This window comes from Nelumbo lutea, chromosome 5 (assembly GCF_056320005.1).
Source record: "Nelumbo lutea isolate HS-2025 chromosome 5, American lotus-T2T, whole genome shotgun sequence".
Taxonomy (NCBI): Eukaryota; Viridiplantae; Streptophyta; class Magnoliopsida; order Proteales; family Nelumbonaceae; genus Nelumbo; species Nelumbo lutea.
In genome coordinates this window covers 51,519,510-51,542,791 of record NC_142688.1, presented here as the reverse complement: position 1 = coordinate 51,542,791, position 23,282 = coordinate 51,519,510, and the positions used below count along the sequence as shown (strand labels likewise).

Below are 23,282 nucleotides of genomic sequence, written 5' to 3'. Positions count from 1 at the left end.
CCTGTGAGGGCATATCAGAAAGGCCCTGATACAATGCGTATCAGCTGAGACGACCTGATATGTATCGAAATTTTGATCCTTGACTATATGGGATGTTTTAGTATTATGAGGATTCGTTTTAGTAAATACATGAGATTATGGGAGTGTAGTAAATGACCCAGAAAGAAAAAATAAAAGAAAAAAGAAAACAACTCAGGAGCTTCCATAGATATATAATGCAAAAGATGAGTGCATGGTGATCAAGCGAAATCGGTAGGATGAAATTGTGCAACCTTGAATTTGGTCTTTTTTGCTCATCATAAGCTTCCTCTATGATCAATGTGTCCTAACCTCATAATTCCATATAGAATTATTTTAATACCCACAATGCAGCCTACTCGGCCTCATGAAATGGGACGATACAGTAGCATCCTATTCTCAAATCTGTGCTAATAAGAGAATCCATACGACTATAACTTCGTCCATTTAGGGTTCCACATGGGGACAAAATTGCTGAAACTAGTCCTATTCCAGGTATAGATGCCAATCTGCCATGGAACCCGTGGGCCGGATCTAGAAGAAATCGTTACACAATCACAGCAGAACCAACATTCTTACTTCAGGGTGCAATGCCTAAAGTGGTTTCAGGGAGCAACTCTGTTCATCTCTAGCGTGCCAGAGAGCAGTGCCGTGTAAGGACCATTGATCCTTGTAATTGAAAAACGCGGGAATGTATTTTAGTTTCCCCGTTATCCAAATTCTAACGCTTGTTCCTTTTGCTCTCAACGCAATACTCTTTCAATCTGGATTAGCTACATTTAATGCTTCCCCACAACCAGTTTGTGTTTCAAAACTAAATCAAACAAAACAAATCATCCCGGCAGAGGTGAAGAACAAGCACTAAAAAGAACCAGGATTTCTACTCTGGTTGGTTGTCTGATGGCATCAATTAGAAGGATAAACACGGGAGTAAGAAGATGATAAAAATTTTCAATAAACACATGTAATGCAACAATTAGAAGTGTACGAAAAGGATTTATATTAATGCTTCTTTCAAGTCAAATGTATGAAAACAAAGCACCAAGTTAAAACCTTATGCACACACACAATCATCATGGTTGAATGTTGATGGAGTGCACAAGAGAACACATGCAGAATCTTTAAGTGGACCAACGTTTTCGTGACGTTGACGTGATTGTATCTGCTGTATGTACATGGATTGTTGATAAAATACTGAATTTGGAGCTCTTTTAAAACCAGTTTAATATGATGGTGAATCATTTTGTATTTCAAAAAAAATATTAAGAATTTTACTCGATTCTCTCATTCAAAATGAATCTCTAATTACACAATAAAGTGAAGAACCAGCCGACTATTATTAACTTCTCAGGTGCTTCTATAACATACTTGCCTTCCTGCTCATAGGCAAGAAAAGGAAGAAAAAAGGCATACTTGCAACCTATAATGGAAGAAATCAAATTCAATATTTTGCTATTTCACCAAAACTTAGGCTTAAAATACAAACTCTTCCTCTTCATCTCCAATTGGCAACTCCCTCTCTCCAACTTCTCTTAGAGCAGCAGCTGTTGAGTCACTTAAACCAAGCAAATACTGCAAGCGAGAGAGCTTCTCGGGTGCTGGGTCACTCTTCAGGTAGATGGCAAAAAGATCAGCAACCTCCTCCGGCACCTCCCACGATAATGGCTCAGAAGGCACAGCCTTATCACATGCTAGCATATCATTTAGAGAGGAAACCTGCAATGGAAATGACTAATCAGACCAATATAAATACATGCAAATTAAATAGAATTCACTCAAGATACGAGTAACTAAGTCCAGACCACTCCTGCACGATTCCTCTGCCTAAGAAGTGCCACAGCCTGAATCAATGAGTTGGATAGTCTTGTCCGGGCAAGATCATGAACAACTCCTTTTGCCTTGTCACCATTTATGTTGAGGTCCAATGGGATCCTCTCATAGACCTCCACTTCATCAAACTCTCCAGTACCTGACGAGAAAATTTCATCTACAGTTTTCTTGAAGAGGTTCTCCCGTAGGCTTTCAGAGATCATGCTGTCCAAATCTACACTTGCTTCTTTCAGTTCTCGGATCTGCTTTATATTGAGCCTTCCTTGACTGATAGCAGTTTCAATTGCAGCTGCCATCTTTGTCGTTGTTATACTCTTGATAACTTTCTGTGCATACTCTGCTGGCAAGCCAACCTGTTTCTTCACTTCATTAAGCTGCTCAATCCTGGCCTTGGTCAGCTGCCCATCAGCAAGAATCACCTCAGCTTGTTGCCTGAAAGCTTGCTCAGCCAAGCTCCTGTGGACTTCCACAATCTCTTTACCAGTCAACCCTAGGATCCCACCAAGCTGGTTTAGCAGCAAATATTCTGAGTTGTCCTTCTTTGTGGTTATCTGTGCCCCAAAAGGAATTCTAGTCACCTCCCCGGTAATGCAGAATAGCAAATATGTCCTGTAAAGGTCAGTTCTATCCCTTTCTGGAAGCTCATCCTTGAGAGTTATTTCTGTCTGACCAGGCTTTTCTAGCTTTTCTACAAGCTCTTTGCTGGGTCTAGTTTTTCTAAGTGTTTGAAGGGATTCCCATTCTTCCTCCTCAATTTGCTTTTCTTCCTCCTTATCAGGCTCACGTGTTGCAGTGTCTGTGGATTCTCCTTTGATGTCTGATACCAACTCAGTCACAACCAAGGTGTTGAATGCTATCATCTTCTTTAACTCTTTTGCAGCCTCTGTACGGTTGCCAGCTGCTCGTGCTCGTTTAATGTAGTTCATAAACATCTTACGCACCTACATAGACATCATTTATGGCATAAGAGGAAATGCTGGATCAGATACTCTATAATTACAAAAACTATTTTCTCAAGAACTGGAAACTGATAAATCTAGTAAAAATTTGCTGCGAATTGTACAAGCCAGTGACTTGTGCTTTATGCTCAGTGCATATCAGTGTTTTCAACCCGCCATTGACCCAGTCAGTTGGGCCATCACTCTGCCAGGATTCCGGGTCTGACTCTCCTAAAACCTGAGAATTGATCAAAACCGTTGACCTGGTCAAAAACTGTCCAACCCGGGCAGTTAAACCATTGACCTGTTCGAGTTGGTGACAAGTTAGAAGTTGCACACTGAATGCGTATGCAAACTTCTGGAGGCCATAACTTTGCGCTCCGTTGTCTGATTGGGGTGATCTTTTTTTATTTTGGGTAACTTCTAACTTTTTGAAATCCATGCATCCAAAGAGCCATAGGTGTCTTGCCCCACTATTTTTGAGAAATAACCCCCCTCTTTTTGGCCTCAAATGGTTGTTTTCAGCATTTTTTACATATAATATATTAAAAACTGAATTAAAAAAATATAAATTAAATATAAATAATATTTATATTACATATATGGGTGATGATGTCGCCCTGTCTGACTCGTTCGACTATCTGTCAAACCAGTGACCCATGAGACAGGAAAAAACGGTTTGGTATAAATAATATTTATATTACATATAGTAGTTCAACCAATGTGAATCCTCTTAGGTTAACTTGGAATTACACCACTTCCTTTGGTTAGCCAGGTTAGAGTTGAGAATGTAGCAGGCTCCCCTTTCTCTCGCAAGGACCTAATTAAGTTACCACAAAACCCGCTTTGGCGTAGCCATTTAACCTCTTTCCTTAGACACTAACCGACGGTTATAGAAAGTAATTACAAGCTTTCTTAAAATTCAACACACCTCTGAACCAAGTGTGAGGCTTCCGTAAAGGATCTTGCTATCCAATTTTTAAATTAGGGTTTAGGGTAAACTGCACAAGAAAGGTGGTGATTTTTGTGCCAAGGAAGGGTGATGAAATCCACACCTTATCTTATTTAAATAGAATTGCCCTTAAGTAGATTAACGGGAAGAAAAAATAAATAAAGTAAATGCAACTAACTACAATGCATAAACAATTATCTCTAAAATGCAATTCAGTAATATAACATAAAATAATAAAATAAACTATGCAAACGAAGCAATTAAAACTTAACACATTCACAACTAACAAGATGATGTCAACAATTAAATAAACCTATATGATGCATGCTCTAGCATATGTAGCCCTAAATGATGGAATGCAAATGCAATATATATACTAATTAATTTTTCAAATTTTTTTAATTTTTTTCAATTTATTTTATGTTTAACATTTTCTAAAATTCAAAAATTTAAATTTAAATTTCGAAATTCAAAATTCAAATTCAAATTCAAATTCAAATTCAGATTTGAATTTAAATTTAAATTTAAATTCAAATTCAAATTCAAAATTTAAACTCAAATTCAAAAATTTAAGCAATTTCCTATTTAACGGTTAATTATTCAATTAAATAACAAAAAAAGGGAATTAAATAATGCAGCAACTAATTATAACAAACAGAAAATAAAAGAAATAATTATACTAAGAAGGAAATTAACTACTACCAAAATAAATTCTATCAAGAAAAATTATTATTCTAAAAATCAAACCAAACATAAAATAAACAAAAGAAAATTATGCGGCAATAAATAAAATGAAATAAAATAAACAATTTTTTCTGTTTTTTATCAGAAATAAAAGAAAAACACTAACCTAATAAAATAGAAATTCAAACAAGAAATTAAAATCAAGAATGAAAAATAGATCTAGACACAAACAGAAGAAAAATAATACTAAAATAAAATAAATCGAATTTAAAAAAATTAATTAAAAATTGAAAAATCACTATTCTACCAAAAAAAGTGTTCAAAACTAAAAACTAAAAACAAAAAAATTAAAAAATAAAATCGGACGACTACACCTGAAACGCAATCCAATTTCTCTTATCTTCTGTTCTGTTCTGCAGTCTCGCAATGCTCCGTTACCCCACCTTTTGCTATTCTATCATGCAAAATCAAAGAGAAATAAGAATTAAACTGAGATAGCGAATCGAGTATTAAAACGAAAAAGAAAAAGTAATGAAACAGATCCGGGTAAAGCAAATAAAAGTTTTTCTCTATGCTTCCCCGGCAACGACGCCAAAAACTTGATGTGTCCAGAAGTGTATCGTTAAACACTTCGGAACACCAGTTTAATCATTTATAAAATTTTTCCAATTCTCAAACAACTATAAACGTAGTTAATGGTGAGAACGGGTCGTATCCACAGGGAAGCGAGGGAAAAATTAATACACCCAAATCCGGACAAGAGAACACAAGAGAGAAGTGCAAAAATATAAAACAGAAATTAAAACTAAAATAAAGTAAAAGTAATTGGGATCCAATTCCAGAGGTAGCAGTGGTGGTGTTGGCGAACTGCAAGAAGGAACCCCTCCTCTTGCCTGGGCATCATCCTCTTCTTCTACCCTTGAACTTCTCAAGATCAACCTTCCATCTTACCTGGGGTAGAATCCAATCCTTTCTCAGGAGCCTTAGGGTCCTTTTTTATAGAGAATGAAGGAAAGAACTGGGATTAAAGAGAAAGAGGGGGCAACAATTGGGTTTTAGCAAAAATATGGGTGCCCTAGGGTTTAAAATGAAGGGTTATGATGGTTTTAGGGTGACCCTAAGTTTGAGAAGAAAAGGAGAAGGCACTCAATATTATGTAAGGCTAAAATTTAATGGCTAAAGGCTGAATGGTGAAGGTTAGAAGTTAAGTGGCTAATAGGGTTAAAATGCTAAAGGCCACAACATTGCATTTAATTAGGATAAAGACACATCTTGACTATTCTAAGGGCGAAAACACCCCTAAATTGATGCTCTTAAGGCATCAAAATGCAAAGTTGTCAATAATGCATTTGGATACTTTGCTCAAAATGATAGTGTCCTTGTGTCATTTCAAAGGTGTCCCGGTTGGGATTTCTCCATTTTTTTTTTTTTATCATCTCCATCGTTGTCTTGATGATAATTAACTGGATGCACTTAAACCTTGTGTTTGTGTATTTATTTTCATATGTCTGGATTAGAATAGACTAATGTTACCAATCCTTAGTATATATTGTTTTAATTAATGGAAATCAAAACGACTACTTTCTCTATACTGTTAATAGTTAGAAAACTAGTAAGAGTAAGTTCATTCCAATATTTTGTTGAGGATTCAGCTAGTAAGAGTAGTCCCAGAAATCTTGAACTCATCATAAAGCAAATTATACGAAGCAAGCCAAATTTTGTTAGAAGACACAAATAAAGACTGGTACATTGATAAGAAAAATCAAATGAAAGCTAGGTTACCAAAGAAAATAAAATCATCCAAAATTCAAGAAAAAACCTATAAGTCAATGTCATAATAGCTTTATCAGAATTTTAAACTCCAAGGACAAGTATAATTGCAACATCAGGTCTTGGAACTGACATCAACAGATGAGTGGAGATGGGATTGGTCCTAGGACTTCCAGGGGAACCAAAGAAATGAGTACCGAGTTTTCATTTTCTTCCTAGATATAATAGACAAGTGTTTCTTTTCTAACCTTGTAGTCTAATTGGAACCTTAAACACTTTATGTTTGGTAAGTGATGGCTTTTGATTAATAAGTGCCATGAATAGATTTTTATTAGGCTTTAGATTCATTAGTCATGCCCCAATTTCCACCTTCATTATGGGAACTTTCTCTTAATAATTAATAAGATGAGAACAGGAATATGTTAGAGAGAGATTTTATCTACTTAGCTATAGAGACCCCAATAACATTGGAGATTTATCATTTTAGTTGACATCTAAAGCCTAGCATCTAATGTATTTTTGCCAAGACATCCAAACAAAAAAGAATAAGGGTAAGTTCTTGATGCTATCTGAATTCTTGGACTTTGCAAAGGCCAAGGCAGTTCCTGGAATCATGATCAACATAATGGTAATCCTTTCCCCCAACTATACACAGTTTTTTTAGGTTTCTTATTGAATTTCTTTTAAATAAATTTTAAATCTAAAAAATCTTCTATTGCTAATAGCTATATGATCCTTGGAGATATTTTCGACAAGAGAATACAAAAAATATTTACAAACCAAAAAGGAAATTAACCAATGTATCCCTACTATTTGGGTCTTTGGAGGGATGGGTTGGATGCAGATATAACCTAAGGTAGTTTTGTATAGAGTGAATGCTCTTAGACTTAAACTAGTGTTCTTAACATAACAAAAATTTTCACTTGACTCATGGATTTTTACTTAGGGGATAAAAAAATTAGAGAGATGTTTCACTTGGCCTGAATTGCTTCTTAGAGCATTTTGTCTTATTCTAGCCAATTCAACTAGGCTTTATCTATGTTTCCTCTATATAATATCTAACTTATGCTATAATTGATGCTTGATTCATTTTGTTTTGTTTCTAACTTACTATATTCTATTTTTTGAAGGAATGTAACCCGCTACAAGTGTTCTATTACAAGACAGCTACATGTAGAATAAAGTTAGAGATCTTCAAGATGTGGAATTAACTTCACATGAGCTATTTATCATTTTTCAACCAAGTAGTTATCATGGTTATTTAGTCCAAGGTACAACTCTGGTTACATGGATGAAGACATTGAATCAAATTTCTATGTGTTAATTGTATTATTTATATAATAGCAATTTGAACATTGTAATATATCAAGTTGTGTATAAATTATAGTTGGAATGTAATTTTTATTTTTTATAATATTAATGAATCACACATTGACATTTCACAAGTGTTTTTGATTTAGATGCTTCATATGTGTATGTTGTGCTATATACATTTATCAAACGTTTCCTAATCTATTGCTTCTTTAACAATAGGTATTATAATATTTACAATAATTTATTAAATTAAATAGCAAATAATTGGCAATAGTCAATGATAAGAATTATGTGGCCATTGTACAATTAGCAATGATGATTTGATTGTTGAGTATGGAACTTTAAGGTAACAATTGCTTGATTGTTGCTAATTCAATGGTAGTTTGTAAAGACTGTTGCCTTAAATATTTATAAGAAACAATTGTATTGGTAACAACTAACATAATTTTGTATATCAAACTTTGGGGCAACAATCGCTTGATTCTCATATATCAAACTTTGGGGCAACACTTGTTTCCCATTAGATACAATTCTTCAATTATTGAAAATTTATAATTAACAACAATTAACATGATTGTTGGGGATGATACCTATTAGGCAACAAATAATTAGTTGTTGCTAAAAGTCTATAGGAGCAGTGGTTTTTAGTAATGTTGTTAAAACAAAAATTTTGGGAACAATTTCTATTGCTCGTTGCAAAACATTATTGTTGTCAATAATTGGTCCAACTATTTCTCCTACATTCTACCCCATTTATATCAAGATTTCTTCTCTGAGGACTAATTCAAACTCACTTGTTTTATTGTGTGGATTCCGTCCCACTTATATTGATTTGTGAGGCACTCGCTTTTTATTTGTATTCATTTTTTTGCTACGATAATGTCTTAAGACATAAAGCCATGCCTTATATGTACTGCCGCAGCTCCATCCAAAAGTTATTTCATCTAATTCGAGATGGAGCCATGACAATAAATCAAAGGCTTTGATTCAGATCAACTTTATCATCATCATCCTCCTAGGAGTTTGGATCTTCACCCGTCGCTTGAATCACAATCTCTGTTGAGATCCCGATCATTGTGAGTGGTCGAAGATCGAGCTGGGGAAACGCACGCCTTGCCAGCTAGCGGCAGACCTTGAAACCTTTGCAGAAGGCTGAAGTAGCTATTTCGTTCACAAAATTCTTGAACTCTAGAGAAGTCTTGTAAGCTCAAATAGCACGATCACCAGCTTCCTTTAGCTCCTGGGAAAAGATAGCCTTGCGCTAGCAAGGAGAGCCTCCTTCTCCTCAATCTCCTTCTTCAACTCATGGATACGCTCCTCCTTCCGCTTTGATTCTACCTCCCGCTTCGCTGCCAGCTCGACAGCCCTCATCGTCTTGGACTGGCACTCCGCCGCTTTCGACTCGGTAGCCAAAACCTTGGCCTCCAAGACTTTCACTTTTGACTCCGAGATTTGTAATAGCTCCATCTGACAATCGGACTACTCCACCAGTGAGTGAATCAGCAAGTTCGTTTGTGAAAGAGTTGTACTGACCAGTAAGGCAGGAAAAGCACAAAGGACAGAGAAGTGAAGTTAGAAACATACCACCACAAATGACCCCACGTAGTGGCTGTGAGCTTGGAGCAAGCATCTCGGCATAATTTGACACCTCGGTAGGAAAGACAACTTCCTTAATCTTGAGAGTGGCAACTCGGGCAACGACCTCGGGTTGGACGGGTTGAGGCTTGAACTCCTGGGCCACCTCAAGCTTGCAAGTTGGCAACCTGGTTCCCTGGTCATCCTCAACCAGGTTGATGACGGGCACATCCTCTTTCCTCCTCGGGGTTGTAGGTGCGGAGGTACTGGCGACGGGCTTGACAGCTTGGGGATCAGTACGAGATGCCTTTCTCATTTTCCTCTTCTTCATGTCGATAAAAAGCTTGGAGACAGGGATATCCGCCATGGTACTTGCAACACAGACACAAACTTAGCAATGACATCGATGAGAAAGAAAAAAGTCCAAGTACGTGAAACCGAAGTGGAGACTTACCCGAACTCAGCCCCGCATTAACCAATCTCTCCTCGGCTAGGAAGTCGTCCATTTTCAACATAAGCTTTGCCTAGGCATGGACCTGTTCTCTCATGTCCTCATCTAACTTGATGCTGGAGTCACTAATGACTGTCCTCTAGTGCATCGAAAATGGCCACCTCCCAGCCACAGTGACAATAAAATAACGTCTCTTCCAGGCCGAGACTTTGTTGGGGAGACCATACAGGATCTTGTACTCAGGTCGAGGGGTTAGGTAGTAGCTACGGTGTTCGGAAGAAGGAAGACTAGTAGAATTCTTCTTAATAGAATAAATCGAGCTGAAGGTGTTCATGGTCAAAGGTTTACCGTAGTGATGGAATAAGAAAATGGTACCTACTATAGAGCAAATTGAGTTGGGTGAAGCTGACCTATGGCTATGTTAAAAAATTGAAGAATTTCCATGATGAATGGGGGGAGCGGAAAGCACAGCCCAAACTATCAGTTGCTCCTCGAACACCACAACCTCATTAGGATCATGGTCCCAAGGGTATCCCTCCAAAGGGATACTCCAGCCATGGTCCTCAAGGAACTTGTAGTATTCGACCAGTGTTTGCAACCTCTTCTCAGTCATCATGGAAGGATCGAAACTGTCCAACCCCGGCCTCCGAGAACTATGGGAGCTCGAGTCTTCTTTCCCGGAGTCTCCCCGCTTCTCTGCTTGGGAATCCACCTAGAGCGGGCTGGGCTCGAAAGCTTGTGACGAGGTGCCCACTTCGGCAAGACGAGACCTTACTGCTTGGCTCGAGGAGTCCACCTCGGTCCCACTCAACTCGTTACCGACATCCAACAGGCTACCAATGCTAACACTTGACATCGTAATCAAAGGGAATCAAGTAGGAACGAAGGAGGCTTACCTAAGCCAAAGAGAGGAGGAGATGACCTCGAAGAACAAGAATAGATGACACTAACCTGGAAGCAGACACACAAGCTCAAAACACGAATGCACAAATCATAGCGAAGAAAATGGGCACCCCATGGCCCCTATTTATAGCCACTGTAGTCGGTTTTGGACAGGCAAGATCGATGTAATCTGACGGCTCCCATAAAAACCGGCCGCACTCCTATCGAGCCATAAATCAGTTGAGCGTGTGTTTTGACGTCCGTAGGGTTAATAATCCATGTGACGTATGCGTGTCCATGGCACGTGATCTGGTTTCCTGGTAGAATTGTAGGGGACGCTGAGATCAAACTGCCAGATAGACTAAAGCCAAATCCACTTCAACCTGACGTGAATTCCTCTAATCGGGTCATGACCCATGCGCGAGGGGTGATTTGGCCTGACTTGATAAATAGAGGACACACGGATGAAGACCACCAATTGGACGATGACTCAACACTATGCTCACCTCGGCAAGTAAAGTTACTTCAAGAGTCCCAGCCACCTCGAAAAACATCGAAATCTGGGGACCTCGGATGGTTGAGACTGTTTAAGGGACACGTAGCAAGTCCTAGAAGATTGCCAGCTGTCTCCAAGCTCTCTGGGATCATGACGTGGAACTATAGGCTTTATCTGCATCCCGCCCGAATTGGATGGACACGATAAGCACTATCAGATAGCACATTATTCCCTATCGGAGAGGAACAAACTCCCACTTATCCAGCCCGAAGATCTCAAAAAGGCTTTGCGAGGCCCACGACAACTCAACTATATAAGGGCACTCACCCCATAGCAAAAGGTACGCGCGATTATTTGCTCACTAGGTCTCATACAATCAAACTTTTAGCTCACATACATAGCTAGTATACTAACTTAAGCATTGGAGCGACCTCACCGAGTTACAAATCCTGTGTTCTCTGATCTCTTTCTTTTGTAGTTTGGATGATCCACTTGGCAATTGACGTCTGAACTGCCTTACAAGTAAGAGCCCAGATTGCGCATGGTCAAATCCAAAAGCAGCTAAGATAAATTGCCACGTTGTCTTTTCAAGATAAACATACTATTTTTAATAAGTTTGTGTAATACAAAAATAACAATAATAAATTTCAGCTAAGGTTGTTTATAAAATCGATGAAACTAACCAAATTGACCCAACTTGACCTGATTTGGTCAATTTCTAGTATTTTCGGTCAGCATCAGTTCAACAATTCCCCAACCTGGCCAAGTCGGGTAAGTTTTGATTTGGCTACTTGTAAACTGACTAAAATCGAGCTGACTCGATCATAAATATATATTAATGTTTTATATTTCAAATATAAATTTTTAAATACTAAAAAGTGGAAAATTTTCCATATTTCTTAGTTTAAACTATTTTATACTATAAATTTAAATTTGTAAACTTATTCTTTAATTTAATTTATATTTTAATTTTTTTAATTTAATTTAATTTCTAAATTTAATTTTGAAAGTTTAAATCTTTTGAACCGCCCAACCAAACTGAAAACCAGCCCAAACCGATACCAATGTTTTATACTTGCCATTTACCTCACCGATTAAACTTCTTGAACCATCACCCGACTGGTTGAACCAATCAAAAAAGCATCCGTCCTTGATTCTAGGTTTACTTCTATTGAAACCCACCCTTCGGTCAAAAACCGCTGACTTGGAGGGTTCAACCATCACTAAGTTGCGGGTTGCATATTTAATGCATGTGCAATCTTTTAGAGGCCATAACTTTGCACTCCAATCGCAATTTTTAGCATCTTTTATAAACCAAAAAATTAAAACTAGATTAAAAAAATATAAATAAAATATAAGATAATACATATATTATATGTAAAACATAATTATACACTATTTATTAATAAAATACGTATTTGCACACACACACACACACACACACATATATACACATTTATATAGAGTGTTGATGTGGAATGGTCTTACCCATTCGACCTAGACGATTGAACCATTAACCGTGATCCAGATGCAAAACCGGTTTGGCCTCTGGGTTAGTTTTTAAAACATTGACCAATAAAACTCGAGTTGGTCAGAGATAATTTAGTTGAAAGTGGGGGATAGTTAATTTCCTAATAAAAATGAGAGGAAAAAGGGAGATAAATCATGCCAAATGGAAACTCCATGGGCTTCTAGAGGGAATCTTACACTTCCTCTACAATTGATCCATTGGGGTAATAGAGCACAAAGAGGGCATCTACATATAATACACCAGTAATTCTCTCATTCAATCGCCTTTACAACGTTTAACACCCCTCATTAATACACCATTAATTCTCTCATTCAATAACTCATGCCACTAATTCTCTCTTATCTCCATTATTGTTTAAATTGCATAAAATACATTATATATATACCCTTTTGAGTTTACTATCATTTTATATATATTAGATGTATTTGCATTGAACTGTAATTATAATCCATTTATATTCCATTTGAATTCCAAATAAAAAATATTGATGTAATGCATTAATTTTACTTCACTTCAACCTTTTTATCTTGCTTTGTCCAAGAAGAGTAAGGAGAATTATTCTTTAAAAAGTTGTTTGGCAAAATAAATTAGTGGCAGGTAAATTTGAAACTTTAAATTATGTATGATAATGCATTAACAATGATAAGGGTATTTTGGCAACTTTAATTTCTTTGCTACTTAATAGAAAGGAGGTATTTGCACTTTTTCCCTCAAAACTATAGGGGAGGACTTTATTAGGGTCAAAACACACAAGTGGTTTATTTAATTGTTATAATTGGATTTTTTAATAATTTTACTTAAAAATAATACAAATCAATAAAAATTAATAAAAAAAATCAAAAAGATGAATAAAAAATAGCATTAAGATGATAAAAAGTAATACAAATATATCTAGAGAATAGAAAATTGGCCATTTTCACTAAAGCTCAACTTAGATTGTGCTTGATTGGATAAATTAAATATAACCCGGCCCAAAAAATAATACTTGAGTTGAACTTAGATGGATGCCATTAATTGAAAATGTCATAGAGTTTCATCGTTCTAGAGATCCAAAAGAAAGAAGATGAAGGAATAAACACATAGGGAGAGAGAGATGATGGATGCGAAGCAGGATGGAGAATTCTTTCTATAATCACTTTTCCATTTGAAGGCAAGATCTAAGGCCTTCTAAAAAAATTGCAAGATCTAATTTAAAGAGACCTTGCAAATTATGAATGGTGGACCGAAAATGTCTGTTATCTCGTTTCCTCCAGATGATTTTAAGTGAACCTTTACCACCCATGTTTTAATTTTCCAAGATAAAAAGTGCAAAACCTTTATTAAAATAATGGCGATCGAGGGAGAAACCAATTGCACTAGAGAGGGGGAATGGTTGAAAGAGAAGTCCAAAGGTGATTTTAATTTATTAGCTTTGTCATGCACGACAGTAATTCACCATTTCGGTGTTATTTATTACAGAAATCCATTCAAGGGTTTTGCAATAAACACAACAAACCAACACCAGAGAGATGTTGATCCAAATTACCACCCATCACACATCACATGAAGATACAGGCATTGTCCAGTGCGTCAAGTAGATTATCTACTGCTTCAGTTGCGTCGTCGACTGCGTCAAGTAGACCCTCAGATTTGTCTTGTAGTGTTTCGGCTGCCCATTCCTCTATCTTTTTAACAACGAATTCCCCAGCTTTGTCCGCAATCTCAGAAACGAAAGGAGGCATCTGAGAAAGGAAAAGAATCATGCATGGAAATGAATTTTAATCTGAAGTAGAGACAAGAGACAAGACATAACGGACGGTCTACCTTTTTGGTTTTAACCGTAGTTTTTATGCCCTGGTGGAGAGCATAGTTGTCAACCAGGTTGCTGTGCTCACAGCCGGCAGATTTACCAGATTGGTGGCAGCTGCAACAAAGATTGTGGTTGACGGAAGTCTCAGTGTAGAAGCAAATGGCGCATGTGAAATACATACCCATTACCAACGAACCACATCCAGAGCATGATACCTCGTCCGAATGATGTAAAAGAAAACGATGATTTCCTCGAAGTCTAGGAAGCCGTCTCCGTTCTTGTCTTGTTCATTGAAGTAGTGCTTTGGCAACTTCTTACTCTTTCTCTTGCAGTACTCATTGAACTCATCGAGACTTACCTTTCTATTTCCGTCCGCATCTATCTTTTCGAAAAGCTTTTTAACATTCTCTTTAGTCTCATCTGAACTCTCATTGTAATAAGCTAGAGCTACTTTGCGTATCTGCTCCATCTCTCTGCGTCTGTGTGTGTGTGTCAGTGCATATCCTTGTTTTTATATGATTCTTTAGAGACACACTCGATTAGGTAAGCTGTATGAATATAATCTATCTCTCTCTCTCAGCCATATTTTTATTGAAATCAAATTTTAGAATTTTACAGTTTTACTATTATTTTCCAGCAACTTTAATTGGATTCTAAGAAAAGTCGGGAGATAAATTCCACTTGGCTCAAGTCGGCAGATAGATAATAAATTGAAAATCATTTTTACCCATTATACATTATAAATAAGGAACAGGGGGACAAACATGCATAAACGCAGAGAGAGAGAGAGAGAGAGAGAGAGATGGAAGAGATACGAGTGGCTGCTTCGTGCTATTATAGAGACAGCCCGCCTGAGATTAAGCAGATGGCTCAGGATCAATTCAATTCTATGGATCGGAATGGAGATGGGAAGATCAGCATAACGGAGTTCAAAGAATACCTAGTCGGAGAGAAGTACGGTAATAATAATAATAATTACTCAAAATTATTTGAAGAATTGGATAGGGACAACAATGGGTTCCTAGATTTCGACGAAGCCATTGTTTTCTTTTACATCTCGACAGCAAGATTAGTAATCTGCGGTGGGTGCGGAATATTGATAAAGGAAATATACTTTACATGCATGGAATGCTTCTGTGACAGAAGTCTAGATGAGTATAACCTTTGGTGCGACTGTTATGCTTCTAAGAAAGGTCGCCATGAAAACCATAAAAAATTTGTCGATAACTTTGCGGCACTGCAACTCTTGAGAAATAAAATAGAAAAGAAAAGCTCTACCGAGGTAAGCTCAAAATACTTTAGCCTATTTAAATTCTCATTTGTTAATTAATACTTGGTCTTTGTAATGCTTTCATATTTGCTTCACTTTCTTTGCAGTTGCAGAGCAATGCGTCCGGAAAAAAGATAGCTGTAGTTGTTGCAAAATCTGTTATTCGTCATGTTGTAATTCATACAGCAGTCGCTACGTTCTGTAGCATCATGTGATGGATTGTGATTTGTATCTCTATACATAGAAGTCTTGTTCTTTGTTTCAACTCTATCGGTGATTCACAAATAAAGGTGTGTTAATGGTGTGGGATGTATATCAATGTCATTAATAAACATTGTTAATGGAAAATTTCTCTCCTCTCTCTCCGTCTGATTGTGTATTCATTAGTTTTTGTCTTTCATACCATCAACTAAAGAGTCCGAATCCGAATCTTTTGTCTCACCTGCAAGAAAAATTTCTACGCACATATCATTCAGTCGCAGAATTCGTTGAGTTATTTATCTCGGAAAGTGTTTTTTTATCCTAGTAATTGTTCATGTATTTTTTTATTTTTCACCTAAATATGATAATGACCATTAAGCAATTTTTCACTTTATCCACTTAGAAGATGAAGGGGAAAAGTTATTTATCCACATAAGTGGAAAAGTTATTTTCACGAAAACCCACATAAATCTAAAAATATAACATACGATTCTTGATCAATGAGAATCAACTAACTGTCTATAATTCCTCATTACTTTTTCTCAATTCTCTTAAACTCATCTTCACTTTTCAAAACCTCCAAAACCCTTATGTCAGAAAATATTTTTTTAAGGATAAATTGGCTATACTCTCCTTCAAAATCTAAAATTACAGCCACCTCCTAATCTACTAGTAGCCCCCCTATAAACAGCATCCTGTTTGTGGATTTGGCATCAATCCACGGTCAGGATTCATTCTACCCCTAAGGTGGAGCTGAGATTTCTAGGGGTAGAGTGAACAGTTAAAATCACATTTTTTTTATCTAAAACTAACTTTCCATCAAATCACAATTAGTTACCATTAACAAAAGCAGTCTTATGACCAACAAAATAACCCTACACACATTGATTCCCTTTTGATCTGAACAAAGAGAAAGACTGGGAGCAAGGTTTAAAATTTTGCAACTTATTGGACCGTAGCCAATATGTATAGTTTCGGTACATGTCCGATAAATGAAACATATAAAAATTATCTATAGCGTTCCTTTTTGTATGTATCGGTATGTATCGACTGATACAACCTGATATAAGTCACCTTCTCTCTCATTAATTTCATTAAATTATGTTTAGGGGTAAATTATCTTTCATTAATTTTATATTTACTCCTATATCTAAGTGCAATTTCTCTCATTAATTAATTAATTATTCATATACTTAATTCATAATTTTAAATTTGAATTAGAATTTTAGCGCATAAGTGAAATTATCTTCTCATTAATTTCGTTCATTAATAAATTTTTCCAATAATAATAATAATTTATATAGTGTTTGGTGATGAAAAATCTACAAATTGGTTTTAATTAATGACATCCGCTTTAATTACATGGCCCAAGAATAGTTTATTTTATAAACATTAATTGCATCTGCTCCCTACACAGGAAGAGATAGAAGAAAACTTCAATGAATCTATTATGTATTTCCAACGATAAACATTAATGACATCCTTGGCGGTTTGACTATTTCCAACGATACATCATCTTTGATGAACAGTTTCGATGTAAACATATCATCCATCTTGAAAGAGACAGAAGTCATCTCAATCCTAATTGAGTTGCATAATCTTTAAATGTCGGTAAGTTAGAAAATTTGCTTTGGGTGGATGACCAATTTCTGTGGCTGAGAGTTTGTGTGGAGGCTCCATACTTGTGGCTCATTCCTACCTCTAAAATAAATTATGAAAATCTTTGTATTTAGAAGACTCATCGGTCCTGGTTAATTTGTAAATACAATCCTTAAGTTAAAATGTTTAAATTGAATTTCGTAGACTAAATGAATCATAATAATATCATGGAGAGTGTCCAGTCCGAATAGAACTCATCTACCCGATTCGAGTAGAACATGAACAGAAGACATGATAGAGTTCAAGTCTATCTTTATTGGGTACACTGTTGCTTTTGTACTTGTCTATAAGTAGTTTAGAGATCAGATCGATAAGTAATGGAATCAGAGATTATTTTCTTATTCAACTTCTCTCTTCCTCTTTCTATCTTTATTCGATCTCTTTATTTTTTCGCTAAGGATAAATTTCATTACATGGTATGAGAGCCTTGATCATGGCTTCTTTCACCCAGCTCTCTTGGAGGTCTTTCTTCCACAAAATAGGTTGCCACGTGGACCGGTTATTGGGTCAATTAATTTAGGGAAGCTAACTTAATGACCTTAGTAGCAGACCCATCTTTATATTAGCAACATTACAAGTGGGGAAAAGTATGGGAATGCAAATGATTTGACTAAAAGTTCTGATTTATTTTTGTCTAGCTTGGATCTGTTTGGGAAGAGTGTAAAATACAAATATATTCAATGCAAAATCTTGTCCATATTTGTACTTTTAATCCTTGTATTTTCACTGAACATATTTGTATTACTCTGATCTCTTAAATTAATCCTAATTTTTACTTTGATTTTCCTACATATTTGTATCAACGAAGCCATTGTCTTCTTTTACATCTCCACAGCAAGATTAATCTGTGGTGGGTGCGGAATATTGATAAAGGAAATTTACTTTACATGGAATGCTTCTGTGACAAAAGTCTAGACTGCGACTGTTATGCTTTATTGAAAGGCCGCCATGGAAACCACAAAAAATTTGTCGATAACTTTGCAGCACTGCAATTCTTGAGAAATAAAATAGAAAAGAAAAACTTTAACGAGGTAAGCTCAAAATACTTTAGCCTATTTATTTTTTCATTTGTTAATTAATACTTGGTCTTTGTAATGCTTTCATGTTTGCTTCACTTTTCTTGCAGTTTCAGAACAATGCGCTCGTAAAAAGGATAGCTGTAATTGCTGCAAAATCTGCTGTCGGTCATGTTGTAATTCATACAGCAGCCGCTATGTTGTGTAGCATCATGTGATGGATTGTGATTTGTATCTCTATACATAAAAGTCATGTTCTTTGTTTCAACTCTTTCGGTGATTCACAAATAAAGGTGTGTTAATGGTGTGGGATGTGTACCAATGTGACGTAGCGTGAAAGCAATGAGAACCGGAGTTGGCTATGCAAGTACTGGGCGTTCGCTAGCACCTAGCGAAAACACCGATTTCTCTAGGAGAGAGAAAAGGTGGCGAAAATAGGAAGAAGAGAACTTGAAGAAATTCTGAAAATCTGAAGTATGAATTGATGAATAACTTTGAGAAAATAGCAATATTTATAATACATTTGGAAATTGTAAAAGAACTAGGAAAGAACATGAGTCTTGATCTTGATCTTGATCCTCTTGGTCTGTCTTGATAAGGTCGAACCCTCTTGGAATTCTTGGGCTTGATCTTCTACCGTCCGATCTCCCTGGCTCTCCTTATGCATGAATTTGGGAGTCTTGGATTTCTTGATGCTTCTTGGAAACTTTGTTGGATCTTGATTTGAGTCTTGAATTCTTGCTAATCTTGGATTCTTGATAAGTCTTGGAGTCTTGGAAAAGTCTTAATGAAACTTGAATTATCCTATTATCCTTTCTTGACTTATCTTGGACCCTTGACCTTATCCTAGGAGCTGCCGCCCCTAGGGGTGAGATGGGCCTTGGGATGAGCCTCCATCATTCTCCCCTACTTGGAGAGAACTCGGCCCCGAGTCGTGACGAGGATAGGCAAGTGTTATCTCTGGCAGGTACCGGTGAAGGTCAGCAACGTTGAAGGTCTTGGATATACCCATATGATCTGGTGGTCCACTATATAGGCATTATCATTAATCTTCTTCACGATCTTGTATGGACCATACTTCTGAGGCTTCAACTTGTTGTAGGTACCTACGGGAATTCTTTCCTTCCTTAAGAAGACCATAACCTCATCACCTACATCAAACACTTGAGGTCGGCGGTGTTTGTCTGCGGCCATCTTGTACTTGGCGTTGGATTGCTCTAGCTTCTTCTTCACGGCGTCTTGGACGGACAGGATTTGTTCTGCCATTTGCTCTGCTGAGATACTGGCACTGGGTACCTTGGGTAGTTTCACTAAATCCAGTGCATGGTTAGGGACCTTCATGTACATGATGGAGAATGGGGATCTGCCTGTAGAACTATGCACTGCATTGTTATAGGCGAACTCAGCCTGGGCTATGGCGAAATCCCACTGTTTCGGCCGTTCCCGGCATATGCTGCGAATTAAATTCCCTAAGGTTCGATTTACCACTTCTGTTTGTCCATCTGTCTGCGGGTGGGCTGTACTGCTGAAATTAAGTGATGAATCAAATAACCTCCACAGGGTCATCCAAAAGTGACTGAGGAACCGTGTGTCATGATCTGAAGTGATGGTCTTGGGTACCCCATGTAAGCGAACAATCTCCCTGAAAAATTATTTAGCTGTTGCGGATGCATCTGCTGTTTTCTTGCATGGGAGGAAGTGAGCCATTTTTGAAAACCTATCAACCACCACGAAGACGGAGTCCATGTTCCTCTGGGTCTTTGGCAAGCCTAGCACAAAATCCATGGACAAGTCTTCCCATATAGCAGTAGGAACGGGTAGGGGCATGTAGATACCTGTGTTCTGGGTTTGTCCCTTAGCTGTCTGACAAACATAGCACCTGTTTACGATGGTAGACACGTCCCTTCTCAATTTCGGACAGTAATATCGCCCCTTAACAGCTTCTATTGTTTTGTCCCTTCCCAAGTGTCCTGCTAGTCCACCCCCATGCAAATCCCTGATGATCTTTTCGCCGAGGGAGGTGCAAGGGATACACAGTTGTTCCCCTTTCATAAGGAATCCGTCATAAATAAAGAAGTCTTCTGCTGGCTGCTTATTCACACATTTCTCCCATACCTGTTGGAAGTCTTCATCTTGGGCATATAATTCTTTTAGGCACTCAAAACCCACAATCTCAACGCTGAGGGTCTTGATGAGAGCTACACGCCTACTAAGTGCATCAGCCACTTTATTTCGCTGTCCTGTCTTATACACAATTTTATATGGGAACTTGTCTAGAAAAACAAACCATCTGGCATGTAAATCACTTCTTAACTGCTTTTGCCCACTAAGATATTTTAGGACTTGATGGTCAGTGTAGAGAACAAATTCTTTTGCAATAAAATAATGTTCCCATGTTTTCAAGGCTCTTATCACAGCATAAAACTCCTTGTCATAAGTGGACCACTTTCTCCTGGCTTCACATAATTTTTCACAGAAAAAAGCAATGGGTCTTTTCTCTTGGGACAATACAGCCCCTATGCCAACTCCACTGGCGTCACATTCAAGTTCAAATAATTTATTAAAATCTGGCAAGGCAAGAACAGGAGCAGTACATAATTTATCTTTTATGAGAGCAAAACTTTGCTCTTGTTCTTCTCCCCAATGAAATTTCCCCTTTTTCAAACATTCAGTAACAGGAGCCATGATACTACTAAAATTCTTAATAAAGCGCCTATAGAAGGTTGCCAATCCATGAAATCGCCGGACATCTATGACAGTGGATGGGGTCGGCCACTCCCTAATGGCTTTCACTTTTTCCTCATCTACTTTCACACCATCCTTGCTTATAATAAATCCCATGAATAATAAATTATCATTCATAAAGATGCATTTCTTCAAATTAGCATATAATTTATTTTCCCTCAATGTTTTCAGGACCTCCCTAATATGTCCCACATGCTTAATGATAGATTTGTTGTATATCAAAATATCATCAAAATAGACTACCACAAATTTACCAATGAAGGGGCGCAATACCTGGTTCATCAGCCTCATGAAAGTACTGGGTGCGGTGCGTTGGTTAGTCCAAAGGGCATGACCAACCACTCAAACAAGCCATCTCTAGTCTTGAAGGCTGTCTTCCATTCATCTCCGGGACGGATCCTGATTTGATGGTATCCACTCCTGAGATCTATTTTTGAGAAAACTACAGCTCCGCTTAGTTGGTCCAGCATGTCGTCCAACCTAGGAATGGGAAATTTGTACCCAATGGTGATCTTGTTAATGGCCCTGCTGTCGACACACATTCTCCAACTGCCATCCTTCTTAGGTGTTAATAAGGCAGGTACTGCACAAGGACTCATGCTAATTTGAATGTGTCCCTTTTTCAATAATTCTTCTACCTTTTCTCGTAAAATTTCATTCTCCTTAGGACTCATCCTGTAATGTGGGAGGTTAGGTAGACTAGCACCTGGAACAAAATCAATATGGTGCTGTATATCTCTCAAGGGAGGGAGTTCATTTGGTAACTCCTCCGGAACTACATCATTAAATTCATCCAGTAGTCCAGTATTTCAGCTGGAATTGTATTTTCATCATTAACATCTTCTCCTTTTATGACTAACAAATGTATCTCATGAGTATCCTTACATTCTTTAACAAATTCAGTATGATGATGGGTGATGGTAAGGAAATTTTTCTCATGTGCTTTTGGAGTATTTGTAATATTTTTTTCTGCTATGGGTAACAAAGTATAACGTGTACCTTCTTTTTCAAGTTGGTAGGTATTCTTCTTACCCATGTGCCTTGCATCTGTATCAAATTGCCAAGGCCTCCCTAACAAAATATGGCAAGCATCCATATCTACAATATCACAATATGCTTCATCATGGTACTTACCAATTGAAAAAGGTACCTTGTAGCGTTCTTCCACTCGTACGCCGCTTCCTTCCTTGATCCACCCAATTGTGTATGGGTTGGGATGTTTTTCAGGAATTAGCTGTAATTGTTGGATGACATCCCTGCAAATAATATTTTCCTGACTATCACTGTCAATAATTAAATTAAATAATTTTCCCTTGACAGTACATCTGGTACGAAATAATCTGTGCCTTTGAGAAGTATCTTTATTTTTCTGGGACAACATTAATTTTCTTACCACACAAGTATACTCCTCATGTTCATATGGACCCTCTTCATCCTCCCCATCAGGTCCACAATATACTTCCTCCTCAATATCTTCTTCCTCCTCCCTTTCTACCATATTAACTGCCTTCATCCTGGGACAGTCACTGGATCTATGTCCAACCTCATTACATTTAAAACATTTAATAGGAGCAGGCCTTGCATAAGGGTTACTGGGTTTAGGAGGGTTGGAAGGATTACCTCGAGTATGTCCTCCTGTAGTAGCCTTACCGGCATTACTTGTACTTGCCGGGTGAGAAGGTTGTACTGCCGGAACTGGTTTGTTTCTGTCGACAGTTGCCGGTCTGTTGTCGCTCTCGCTGTACCAGCGATAATTATCACTGCGTGCCTTGTCCTGGAACATTAATTCTGCTTTCAAGGCAAGGTTCCTTGCTTCCTGCACACTAAGAACCATCTGTACACCAATTTTATCTCTGATCGACGGTCTTAAACCGCTTAGATAATGGGCTGCCTGCTGGTTATCACTTTCAGATAATTGGTTTCTTTCAGCTAATCTCAAAAATTCAGATGTATATTCATTAACACTACGAGAACCCTGCGCACACCTCTAATAAGATTCAAACATATATTGTTTATAGTCAGGAGGTAAAAGTCTACCTCTGATTAATTGTTTCATGCACCTCCAGGTTCGAACAGGACCCCTTCCTTCTCTCATCCGGGTGTCTCTCATCCGTTCCCACCAAACAGATGCGCCTCCTTTTAATCGGAAAGCTACTAATTT

At 37.4% G+C, this 23,282-nt stretch overlaps 2 protein-coding genes and 1 long non-coding RNA gene across 3 annotated transcripts; 1 reads left to right on the top strand and 2 right to left on the bottom strand.

The window, feature by feature from the left end:
* Positions 1-1,336: 1,336 nt before the first annotated feature.
* Positions 1,337-2,804, bottom strand: LOC148852372 (protein TIC110, chloroplastic-like). Its single transcript, XM_088946517.1, has 2 exons — positions 1,821-2,804; positions 1,337-1,734 (listed from the first exon to the last, which is right to left on the bottom strand). Exons 1-2 carry the CDS (start codon positions 2,778-2,780, stop codon positions 1,492-1,494), a joined length of 1,203 nt encoding a protein of 400 aa, XP_088802643.1. The 5' UTR covers positions 2,781-2,804; the 3' UTR covers positions 1,337-1,491.
* An 11,011-nt stretch (positions 2,805-13,815) lies between these two features.
* Positions 13,816-14,813, bottom strand: LOC148852371 (uncharacterized). Its single transcript, XM_088947138.1, has 3 exons — positions 14,446-14,813; positions 14,245-14,344; positions 13,816-14,162 (listed from the first exon to the last, which is right to left on the bottom strand). The coding sequence occupies exons 1-3, from the start codon at positions 14,697-14,699 to the stop codon at positions 13,980-13,982; spliced, it is 537 nt and encodes a 178-aa protein (XP_088803264.1). The 5' UTR covers positions 14,700-14,813; the 3' UTR covers positions 13,816-13,979.
* Positions 14,814-15,005: 192 nt separating this feature from the next.
* On the top strand, positions 15,006-15,859 carry LOC148852370 (uncharacterized). The gene is made up of 2 exons (XR_016099737.1): positions 15,006-15,512; positions 15,608-15,859. It is a non-coding gene; the product is annotated as an uncharacterized LOC148852370 (long non-coding RNA).
* Positions 15,860-23,282: the final 7,423 nt, after the last annotated feature.